Source organism: Pteropus vampyrus, unplaced genomic scaffold, assembly GCF_000151845.1.
Source record: "Pteropus vampyrus isolate Shadow unplaced genomic scaffold, Pvam_2.0 Scaffold48, whole genome shotgun sequence".
In the NCBI taxonomy this organism is placed as follows: domain Eukaryota; kingdom Metazoa; phylum Chordata; class Mammalia; order Chiroptera; family Pteropodidae; genus Pteropus; species Pteropus vampyrus.
In genome coordinates, this window is record NW_011888829.1 from 7,369,721 (window position 1) to 7,381,874 (window position 12,154).

General features: G+C 53.0%; 1 protein-coding gene across 1 annotated transcript in view; it reads left to right on the forward strand.

Annotated features, from left to right (window-relative positions):
* The window catches only part of LOC105291679 (plexin-A4), a 101,275-nt gene that overhangs the window by 60,065 nt on the left and 29,056 nt on the right, over positions 1-12,154 (forward strand). Inside the window, exon 21 of the mRNA XM_023530281.1 lies at positions 707-866. Coding sequence (XP_023386049.1) covers positions 707-866 — 160 coding nt within the window. The remainder of the gene's footprint in view (positions 1-706; positions 867-12,154) is intronic.

Sequence of the window (12,154 nt, forward strand, 5' to 3'; positions counted from 1 at the left end):
TTCCAAAAAGAGAAATTGAGGCCCTGAGCCAGGGTGGCCTCTTCCCCCAGCACAAGGTTTCAGGTTCAGAGCCAGGAAGGGATCTCAGGTGGCCCGAACCTGCAATTTTTAAAGGGTGCTTTTTTATTTTTAAAGAACACATTATGTTTCTTAAAGCCTCTGCAAGCTCCTATCAGCCCGCAACCCTCAAAAAAATCAAAGCTTATGAAATCTTCTGAGAGAGGAGCCAGATTCCTATTAGTGTGAGTGTGTGTATGAGAGACAAGAAAGACAGACTGACACGCATGGATGGAAGCGGGAGGTTTCAGAGGTGGGTGTGAGTCTGGGTGTGCGCCTGAGAAGGTGCCGTGTGCACGTGTGTGTAAGAGAGAAAGTATGTGTGTGTAAGAGAGTGTGTGCGTGCATGAGTGTCCATTCTCATGCAGATTTCCCCTCACTGCCTCCTCCAACTTGGACATTGTTCTCTTTGAAAAAAATCAGGATTTTCGTGACATTCGTTAAGTGTGCAGCTCCTGATCCTGCAATGACACCTACGGCACCTTCCTGCTGCTTGCGGGATGGGAAGGGCAGGGGGCTTGGTGGGGACACGCTTGGGCTGGGCTCTCCCCAGCCCTCTCTGGTCCAACCTGTGGAGGCGGAGCTGGTCAGGACAGGAGCCCGGAACGCTGCTGGGCGTCTCAAAGCTCTTGCCACTGCCCTCCCCCAGGTCCTGAGCTGTGTCAACCCAGACAATACCAACAGCCCCGAGGTGCCCGTGAAGATTCTCAACTGCGACACCATTACTCAGGTCAAGGAGAAGATTCTGGACGCCATTTTCAAGAACGTGCCCTGCTCCCACCGGCCCAAAGCTGCAGACATGGACCTGGGTGAGTAGGCTGCCCGCCCAGGGGCCGTCTGTCCTGAGACTGTTTGGAAGATCTTCTTAGCATCCAGGGGAGCTGGGGCGCAGGGAGCAGGCGTGCACAGCCGCCGGGAGCCCAGAGGGTATGCCTTCATGCCACTTAGTAAGCAATAAGCAAGAGTGGGAGCTCCAGTCTGCTGGCCATCTGACTGCCTCTGGGGTCTGTCGCGCAGCTGAGGGGTGGGCGCGGAAGTGTCATATCTGCAGCGAGGGGGATTTAGTCTGAGTCTGTGCGGTCCGAGGTCTTGACGCTGCCTTCATGGTGCCCCCAGGCTCTGCCCTGCCCCTCTGTTCTGCGCCTCTAATTTTTGCTGACTACCTAAGGCATGAGGGATCTGGGTCAGTGATGGAGGATGGAGGAAGAATAGAGAAAAATGAGCTCTGACAGCCTACTGGGGAGCAGGATGACATTTCATCTGACTGTTCCATGAATAGATCGCGTAGCCTATGTAAACAAGGGCATGGCACTTAGGGCCAGCTGCATCTTAGACCCAGTTACAGTTTGCCTGAGTGTATAATAAGGCATCTTTCTGGAGAAATCCTAGCAGGGAGCCCCAGATTCTGAAAAGGCCAGGGCTGAAGAGAGGCAGTTTGGCATCATGGGTCAGTGTCAAACACACCCGGGTTTGAGTCCTGGAGCTGCCATGTCCCAGTGGTGGGACCTTGGTCAAGTTACTTAACCTTCCCGGGCCTTAGTTTCATTGCCTGTAAAACGGAGATAATAGTGCCTGCTTCATTATAAGAGTGAAATAGGGTGATGCCCACAGTGCACGGGAGTGAGTGTTGGTTACTGCTGTGACTGGTCACGAGGACAATAGTGGTGTGGAAACGGTATGTGCCTGTTTGTTGATCCTGGGCACGGAGAGGAAGCCATTTACGTGTGTATGTGCTTGTGTCCGGGGGTTTGAGGCACGTCGGGGTGGGAGGACCTCCAGGGGCCCCTAATCCATCCATCTGGCCTCTAAGCTGGCTTCAGCTAAGCCATCCAAAACAGATGGGCATCTGTGCTATTTTCCAAAATCCACAGCAAATTTTCATCCCCTCCCACCGCGGTACCCCACCCAAATGCTGATGCCCAAAGACACGGGACCAGGAAGCTCTGCTAACTCACCTCAGTTCTTACCGATTCACTATAACCCCGTCTCCTCTTGCTGGGCTCTTGGAGGGATGTGTTTGGCCCTGTGCCCAGAGCCCTGATGCCCAGGGAGAGAGCTTGGGCGAGCATGTGCCCCTCTTCACGTTGGAGGTCTTTCTGTGTATGTTGTTTCGGAAGGGAGGGAGGGAGGGAAGGTGAGAGTCTGCGTTGGTGGGTTGCAGGTGACTGTGTCCACGTGTGTGTCCAGAGACACTGGTCCCGAGAGTCGGGTTGGTTATCTGGATTGCATGCACGTGCATGTCCTGCTGTGAAAGGCCCGGACTGGTGCAGTGAAGGGACCTCTTACAGACTCTGGGAGAGAAGATGGTCACCGGGAAGGAAGGCCCTGTATCCCCACCCCAGACAATTAAGGGGGGAGCTGCTCTATAATGGGTTTCCCAAGGAGGGCTGAATTTACTCAGGTAGCTGGGTAGCATCCACCATTCCTTTTGTTTCTCTGTGGGAGCCACGGCAAGGGTCACTCTTGGCTTCTCAGCGTCTTTACCTGCCAAATGGGTGGGAGGATCACCCGGACAGAGTGGGGCCAAAGGGAGGCGCTGTTATAACAGCCTGCTTGCCGGAAGCTGAGTTTGGAAGGCGGGCATATAGAATTGTGCCCTTCCGGTGCTTAGGAGTGGGGTGACTTCCCAGGACAGGGAGCAGCGGACAGCCACGTCAGTCTCCACCTGAAGTGTCAAGACTCAGTTTTTGCACTGAAATGCCTACTTTTCCTTCCCCCAAAAAAGGGCAGATGGGTGGTGAAAGACACAGGCATCCTGTGGTGGCTTAAATAGTGATGGATCTCAAGAAGGGCGGGAGCCAGTGTTCGTCACTGTCCTCTCGACCCAAGCTGAGGGGACACCCTGTGGAAGCAGATCCAGGGATCGCCCCGTCTGTGCCCGCTTGGTTTCCTGGAGAGACGACTTCATCGCTGGTTGATGCTACTCGAGCCAAGGCCCCCCCACCTGGGATCTGCATGCCTCGAGCCTGGGAGGGGTAGGGGATGGTTATTAACTTGAGAAAAATAAAAAGCCTAAAAAGGCCTGGGGTGCAAGCCCAGTAAAGCAGATCACTAACGGAAAGGTGTCAGGCCTCCCGCAGCCATGGAGTGGAGGCGGCAGCATCCCGAACAGCCGCGGCCACTTCCCGTTGCCCACCGTGTCCAGGCAGGGCACAGAACAGCAACCAGGACCTGAGAGTTGCACTCTCTCAGGCTCGGGGCTACTCAGGCCTGGAAGGGGCCGCCTGCTTCCCATGGGGGGCTGGGTCTCCTGTGACACAGGGCTCCCCATGGCCATTCATGTTTCAGGGACAAAGAGAACAAAGGGGCACCTCTCCTGCCACAGGTGCTGCTTGGGAGGACTCAGGGTCCACCCGGGGGGGACAAGGCCTCCACAGCAGGGATGGATGAAGGGGAGAAGCCAAAGAGGGGGTGTCAGGAAGTTCGAGCCTCAGGCCCCCATTCTCCTGGGAAAGAAGCATCATGCTACACTCCTCACCCTTCTGTGATGGGTGCTTTTCCGAGGAATATCCTCTTTTTCTACTAAATCCTGGTTTGGAGCTGCCCCCAGCACCCTGGCCGTCTTTCTGCTAAAGCCAGAGACTGCATAACAAGGAAAGCAGGGCCTCCTCGGAGACCCAAATGCTTCTTCCACACTCAGCCTCGAGACCCCGAGGGGAAAGGGAGGCAAGGCGAGGTTTCCCCATGGTTTCGGTGAAAGTGCTTTGAAAAGCCTAAAAGCAATTTACAAATGTAAAGTGTGATTGTTATCAAAAATTAATCTATGCTAAGGGACACAGAGCACAGAGGCATGGAGGGGACTCACTCAGCCACTTGCTGGACAGAAGCAAGACAGCCAGCCCTCCCCATCTTCATCCCTCCCCACCCGCCCATGCCTCCTCCTCCCATAGCTGAGGGTGTTGGGCAAAGACTGCCTTCCTCTCCTGATGTCAGACCCTGGCGAGGCCAGGACACCTGTCCCCGGCCAGCTCAGAAGGAAGCAAAGAAATTTTAAGCTACCTCTGTAATTGTCCCAAGTCAATCCCCCTGCCTTTCATCATCACTGCGGCCCCTGGCCCGGCCTAGCCCCTCATTCCTGACATTTGTGTTCACTGATCCTTAGACTGAAGCTCTCCCACCCCCACCCCCTCCAGCCTTTCACCAGACCTTTTCAGGCATTAAGAAACCAAGATGGGGAACTGAGTTAGTCAAGGTTCTCCAGGGAAACAGATGTGGGTAGATAGGATGTGTATATACACCTGCGTAGACAAACAGGTAGATGGATAGATGATAGATAGATGATAGATAGATAGATAGATAGATAGATAGATAGATAGATAGATAAAAAGATAGATAGATAGATAGATGATAGATAGATGATAGATAAAAAGATAGATAGATAGATAGATGATAGATAGATAAAAAGATAGATAGATAGATAGATAGATAGATAGATAGATAGATGATAGATAGATAGATAAAAAGATAGATAGATAGATAGATAGATGATAGATGATAGATAGATAGAAAGATAGGTAGATAGATAGGTAGAAAGATATATAGATGATAGATAGATAGATAGATAGGTAGATAGATAGATAGATAGATAGATAGATAGATAGATAGATAGATGATAGATGATAGATAGAAAGATAGATAGGTAGATAGATAGGTAGAAAGATATATAGATGATAGATAGATGATAGATAGATAGATAGATAGATAGATAGATAGATAGATAGATAGATAGATAGATAGATAGATGATAGATAGATAGATAGATAGATAGATAGATAGATAGATAGATAGATAGATAGATAGATGATAGGTAGAGATAAAGTATATGTAGTGTGTATGTATAATATTTATGGGAGGGTAGGGAGGGGGGACTGATTTTAAGGGATTGGTTCACATAATTATGGAGTCTTAGTCCATCAGGCTGCTATAATATATCACAAACTAAGGTGGCTTATGAACAACAGCTGGCAGATTTAACATCTGGTGAGGATCACTTTCTAGTTGATGCCTTCTCACTGTGTCCTCACATGGTGGAAGGGGCAAGGGGTCCTCTGGAGTCCCTCTCAGAAAGGCACGGAACACATTCATGAGGGCTCCACCCCTGTGACCTAATCACCTCCCAGAAGCCCTGCCACAAAATACCATCACATTGGCGGTTAGGATTTCAACATATGAATTGTGGTGGGACACAAACATTCAGTCTACCACATGGAGGCCGGCAAGTCCAACTTCTGCCAGTCGGCTGAAAACGCAGGGTCGAGCCAGTGCTGTAGTTCAAGTCCAAAGGCCGTCTGCTGGCAGAATTCCCTCTTGCTGGGGGGTGGGATTTGGAAGAGTTAGTCTTCTGTTCTCTTCAGGCCTTTACCTAACTGAATGAGATCCACCCGCATTATGGGGGCAATTCATTTTATTTTCAACATTTAAATGTTGATCGCACCCAAATACACCCTCACAGAAACACTGAGGATAATATTTGACCACATATCCGGGTGCCTTGGCCCAGCCAAGTTGGTACATAAAATTAACCGTCACAGGAGCCAAGGTCACAGGAGCCAAGGTGAAGGACACAGAGCCCACCTTCATTTCAGTCTGTTGGAATCTAGAGAAAGAGAGAGATCACAGGGTGGGGGGCGGGGACCGTACTGGGGCCCGTGGGCCTTCGGGGGCTCTCACAGCACAGTGCCAAGGACACCCCGCTCTGCTGCGCGTGGGCTAGTCTCACGGAGTTTGTGTCTCTTTCCGCCCACAGGTGTTGGGTCTAGGTACCCTCTGGCATCACTAAACTCATCAGCAGACATGGGAGTATGGATGTGACTAGGAGGAGTACCTCATTTTCACACGGCAGCAGGAGGCAGGACACCCCTCTTTCTGAGCCATAGGGATCTTTGTGTCCTCCCTAAACTCCCCAGAGGAAATAATAGGTACCATTCTGGTCCACCGCACGGAGGAGAAGCCGTAGCTCAGAGAGGCTTGGTGCTTGGGCCCTGGTCACACAGCAGGGAGGTAGCGAGAACAGCGTTTTCTCCCGCGCAGTCCCTTCAGCAGAGCTTGACCTCCAGAGATTCCTCTGGTTTAATGCAGATGCTCCATCAATAGCCCCTGGAACTCCACCATCCCCTCTGTCTTGCCATTCAAGTCCCGCTGAAAGGATATATTTTCTCAAATCAGTAATTCCTGTATGCAATAAAAAGATACACTATCTTCTGAGTGAACTGTAAAGAGTTCACAGCAGCTGTCTCCCCGGTTTGTGTTTTCCGTGGCACCTGATGGAGAGGACGGATAAAGATAATGGGATTTTTTTTTCTTCTTTTTTCTTTCGCCTCCCTCTCTCCCTGGAAGGTGGGAGTGGGGCAAATTGGTTTGTGAGTGTGTCTGTCCTTTGTGCTCGGAGGCTGGCGCAGGGCCCAGGGCCGTGGGCAGGAGCTTCTGGAAGTCAGAGCTGGCAATTTTCTCTCCGTGCCAGGTACATGAATGCCAGGGTCACCCTCCTCCTCCCACCACTCACTACCTGCCTCTGTAACTCTTCTTTGACCCGGTGCACTGCCAAAGTGACACCAGAGCCTCTGCGCTCCGTATGCAAGGAGGTCTCTTAAGTTCTAGTTCATCTCTCTTGAATCGAGTGGCAGAGCACAGCCTACTTTTTCTTTTGGCTCCCAGACTTCCCCAAATAGCCAGTGCAGGCGCATTACAGTTTGCAGAGACTTTACAGTTTGCCTGGAATGCGGACTCACAGTTCTATTTAAGAACATTTCACAGTGCAGTTGTGTTGTGTTTTTGAACTTGCTCTCATAATAAAATTATTATTATTTTTTTTTTTCATAAAACGTATTTGGTTGGTCTCCCCTCCTGCTCCCAGCTCAATTTTCTGACCTTGTTTGCAGTGACACTGACCCTTTCGCACGCCTCCCAGCTCCTCTGTGATGGATGCATGCTCCCCCACTTTGCAGTGGCTGGGTGTTGAGGGTCTCAGGGTTCTGGACCAGGTGTCTCTTTGAGCTCGTTTGTTGACAGGTGTGCAGCAGTAGGGTCATGTCTCCTCCAGCCTTCTGCTCGGGCCCCTGCTTTTGGAGGTAGAGTGGGCCCTGTGTCAGGCTGGCGTGTGCTCCTGGTGAGAACACGTTCTCAGTGCCTTTGTGCCGTTGGGGTGAGGAAAGGTGGCCTGGGGCAGAGTGCAGGCTTCTAGCGTGAAGTCCGTTCCTCGTGGATCATGAAGGCTGATTCAGCTGGTTCTAACCAGCCTGGTGGGCTTCTCTGTCCTCCTTTGGCCTTCGAAGTCCACTCCGCCTAAATCTTCCTGTGATGAGTCTGAGGAGAAATGTTGGTAGAAAGACTGGACCTAGGCTGGAGTGCAGGGAGGGTTGTAGTAAAGCTTTAAGGTCCCCGCCCCGGGTAAAATGAGGTGCACGCATGAGTGTGTGTGTGTGTGAGTGCGTGTTCATGAGAGTGTGCCTGCTTCTAGCCGTGTGTGTGTGTGTCGTGCTCTTGCCTGCATACACACGCCACGAGGATCAGAGCTCACGAGGGGCTGTGCACCCAGGGAGGATTGGCCTTTTGGATGGCACTGCTATGGCTCGGGGACCCTCCAGGAGCCAGGCCAGTGATCTGCCTGGTGTCGGTGTCTCTGTCCAAGGTCAGCCTACAGATGAACCGCACTCTCTTTCCCCAGACGCCTCTCACAAACCTGGGGGAAACCATGGTGCTCCCACCTCCTACCCCGCATTGAGTCTCTAAGCACCCTCTGGTCTGTCCCCCAAATATCACTTACACCTACATCCTGCCCCGACTGCCTGAGCCCAGGCCCTGTGGGCAGCTGTCTTTAGTGGGCTCTCTCACCCCTTCTCATTCACCCTGTCACCGTAGCCCTCGGCTCAACCCCAGATGCCTTACTTAGCATGGCATGCCAGATCGGTCTTAACTCACTCTCCCAACTTTATGTGCCTCTCCACTGTCTCCCACAAGGACACATACCCATGGATCCCTGACATGTCACATAAATGGCGCCTTTGGACCTGAATGCCCATCCCCCTGACAGTACGACAGACACCTATGCCTGTTGGCCCTTCAGCATTCAGCTCAGGCAGCCCCGACCTGCCCCACGCCCTCCTGGCCAGCCCACCTCCCTCTAACGCCTGTCAGCTAGGTCAGTGATTCTTCGTTGTCCTGCACAGCTCCACACAGGCAGCTCTTCACAGGCTGTGGCTTTTATTTTATTGTTTCTTTGGTTAACCCTGTATAATGTCCCACGGGCACAGAGCCTGGCACACCATGGGCACTCAGGAAATGGTGTTTGAATGAACAAGTGAGCAGGCGGCTGTAAGTTTAGATGTTCACTATGGAAGCTGCAGGAGATGCCTCTTACCAGACGGGTCGGCAGATGCCCTGCTCCAGAGCAGGAGTCACTCTGTCTCAGGATTCCTTGGTGACGGTCACCAGGTTTGGTGCCTCAGATCATTTGGTGCCTTGAGGTATTTTCCAGTCCCTCACTGTGCCCAAGGCAGGCAAGGCTGTCACCTGGAGGACACTGGCCATTTCCCTAAGCTGCTCTAATGGGGTCACCTCGTCCATAGCAAGGTGTGGACACAATAGAGAGTTATTTTTAGTGCTGTTTTTGTAGGCGAGACCGAAGGAGCCTATCTGGCGAAGAGCATGCTTGGGAGGAGAACTTAGGATTAGGAGACCTGGGCTCTACTGATTTCTCACCGCCGTTGTGAAAACTAAGCATATATGAATATGCAACAATACCCAGAGCACAGAATTAGATACGCCCTTGCTCAGAGCCTCATGAGGCCGACGGAGACAGCCGCTCACACCGCTAAGGACACCAGGCCGCTGTCCTTGATCTGAAGGTGGACTTGTTCTTAGAGTCCTTGGCAGGGATGAGATCCCATGAGCGTGGCCAGGCGGTTTGGGGTAGGGACTGCTCCTGGGGCAGGGAGAAGCCAGCTGCTTCAGCCTCTGACCTTGGCCTTTCCTGGTCTCGGCTCGGCTTGTAGAGCTCCGTGACTCACACCTCTGTCGAGAGGAGGCCGTGCAGGAAGCGGTGCAGAGAACTCCAGCACGCCGAGCCCGTCCACCTCTCTGGTTTCCCTGAGGCACGGCCTGTCGAGTCCGGGGAGATAGAAGCCGTGGCTAGCCAGGAAGGAGGAAAGGAGGGTGGGGGGAACATGGACGCGAAGTGCGTTCTGGCCAACACGTCGAGCGCAGGACCCCGGGCAGAGAAGAGCGAGTCTTAGGGACAGATTTCCATGTCAGTCCCCTGACCCAATTCAGTGCCCGGGAATCGCTTGCTCTCCTGTCGTAGTCCACACTCTGACCTCCATCCCAGCCCAGCTGGCCGGGCCACCCAGGGCCTTGCTTCTTTCCCGCAGGCCCCGGGGCGCAGCTGCCAACTCCAGGCTCCCACCCTTCTGGGTTCATCCGTCAGGACCGGTGTGCAGATGGGGCAGAGAATTTTACTTTTTTACATTTCTGATGTTTCGGCAAGAAACACAGCAATTTTTCTGTATAAAAGGTAACAAAAATAGCAGGCTCGAGTGAGTGAAAAGCAAGCTATGTAAGCTATGTATTCTCTTTCTTGAGTCCAGCTCACTGTCCTCATGTTAGTATTTGGGGGAACATTCAAAACTTTTGAGATAATTGCCCCCAAAAACAGCAGTTGCTGCCTCCCTGCTGCCCGCTGGTGCCCCATCAGAGGCGGGGCTGGGCTGCACGGACTGCAGGACTGGGACACCCAGGATGCCTCTTCTGTAGTCTGCGAACCTGTGACAAAGTATTGGCATCGGTGAAGCGCATGCCTCCTGCCTGCCCTTGACCATCCTCCCGCCCACTGCACATCATCACTGCCCGAGCACTTCAGCCGGCGGGGAAAGCCTATGTCCAACCCATCGGTACAACTCATTTAGTGGAAAAGAAAGGGCTGTGGCCCAGCGGAACTGCCAGTGGCCCACTTGGACCGCTGGAGCTTCAAGGATGGAGCTGAGTGGAGGCAACTCAACTAGGAGGCAACTACCTGCCAGCATCACGGTGTAGCCACAGCTCTGGGTTCCAGTCCAGCCCTCACTCTCCCTCCCACCCCCAACACCCCGTCGACTCACAGATGTGACGGGCACCATGCTGCAGTGCCCTGAGCAGGTCCACATCGGCCTTCCCTGCCGAGAACCCCCGGAGGGTGGTGGCTCGGGTTACCTATCTTCGTATCTGGATGACCTAGTCCAGTGCCCCACCCAGAGGGGGCGCCCAGTCGGTGCTGGAGGAAGAGAACTCAGCTGGTTAGTGGAATGCGCAGTGGCTGGCGATGATGACCTCCTGGTCTGTCTTCCCAACCCGTTTCTTTAATTTTCCGGTTGTAAAGTCAGAAGAATGAGGGGCAATAAGACAGCTTTCATTTCTGGCAATGGACATCCCCGATTGTGTTTCTGAGGAGTTCGGATCATCCTTTGTGCCAGGTGGCTCACTGTCTGCCTACCGTGGAACACGGACACATGGGTCCAACATCCTCTTTTACCACTTGGAAAACAGGCCACCGTCACACACTCACTCACTCTTCCCCTTCATTCATTCATCCATTTATTCATTATTCCTTTAATAAATACTCATCTGGTACTTACTGTGTTCCAGGCACTGGACTAGCCCTGCTGGTAGGCATCTAGTAGCATCATCTTTGTATTCCAAGAACAAGCCATCATTCCTTGGCTGCCCGGGGGGAAGAAAGGGGTTGGTCATGGCCATACTCTGCCCTAGATTTGGCAGCTGGGGGCACAGAGGCAGACTGACTTTCATTTGCTTACATAATCCCTGGACGCGATCAGAGCCAGGGCTGCTGAGTACAGCCCCACAGGCTGCACACTGCACAACTCAGGGAAGTCCTGCATCGGGCTCCAGAAAAAGTCACCAGCTGCCATTTGCTTAAGCCATCAGGCTGGGCGGCTTGCTCAGATCCCACTGGGATGTGTTACAACTCCATCAGCAAGTGGTACCAGTGCAGCTGCTAAACTGGAAAGCCGGTTCTTTGCTGGTATCTTCTCTGTCTAGTGTTGGCAAGCCCACAGCCGCTTTAGTGAAGGAGACCCCCTCCTCCCTTGGACTCAGTGTCCAGAGCGCATCCCCTGCTTCTCCTCCAGCCCCCGTGTGGGGAATGCAGAATGCTGACTGCCTTCTGTGCCCCAAAGCTTTCTCTCTACTACCCCTAGCCCCCCATGCAGCCTCTGACTTAATGGCCCTGTCACCATTCACTAGGCAAGAAGGGGAGACCCAAGAGGCTCCATCTTATGACTGGGATAAAGCATCAAAAATACGTGCATGATACATCCATACATATCTACACAGAATTTTAAAACCCATAACAGAAAACAGATCACAACAACAACAAACAAAACACTAGGGACCAGGTGCCTCTGTGGGGCATTTCCCCTTTGGCTCACCACCCCGCCTGCCTTGAGGCCGTAATCGCCACAAACAGTCCCAGCCCTGTCGTCAATAGCACTAAGTAATGGGTGGTCCCCGGAGGCCTATTGAGGCTCCTCTGCTCCAATGAACACGCGCGGCTTCCTTATGTTTTCATTCCGGGGATGGCCGGATGCTACAGGAAGCTCTAAACCAGGCAGCAGGCGAGCCTGGGAACTGGAGCCAGGGGCTCAGATGCTAGGAGCACGTCTTCTCCTTCTAAGGGCAGGCAGCCCCCTGCCTGGGCCTCTTTCTCCTCAGCACTGACCATGCCAAGTGCACATGTCAGCAAGGGATCGGTGCTCTCCGTGCCACAAATGTGTCTGGTTGTGGAGCCGCAGCTCAGCCTTGACCGGAGGGAAATGGAGGGAGGGAATCTGAAACGTGTCTCTGTGGGCCATAGGAAAATCCACGGCGGGGTCAGGCAAGGACGGCGGGTGACTCCTTCCAGCTCCTAACCGCACTTTGCAAACCCTAGCGCTCTGCACGGCTCACAAGCATCGGCATCCGTGAGGTGTGGAGGGCAGTCGTGGCTCTGCCTGAAAACCAGATGCCTCGCTTCCTGGCTGGAACGCATGTGGCGTTGGAATATAAAAGCCTGTTTTCCATTCTGGTGTGTGCACGTGCGGGTGCGTGCGTGCACATGTGCGAGAGCTGG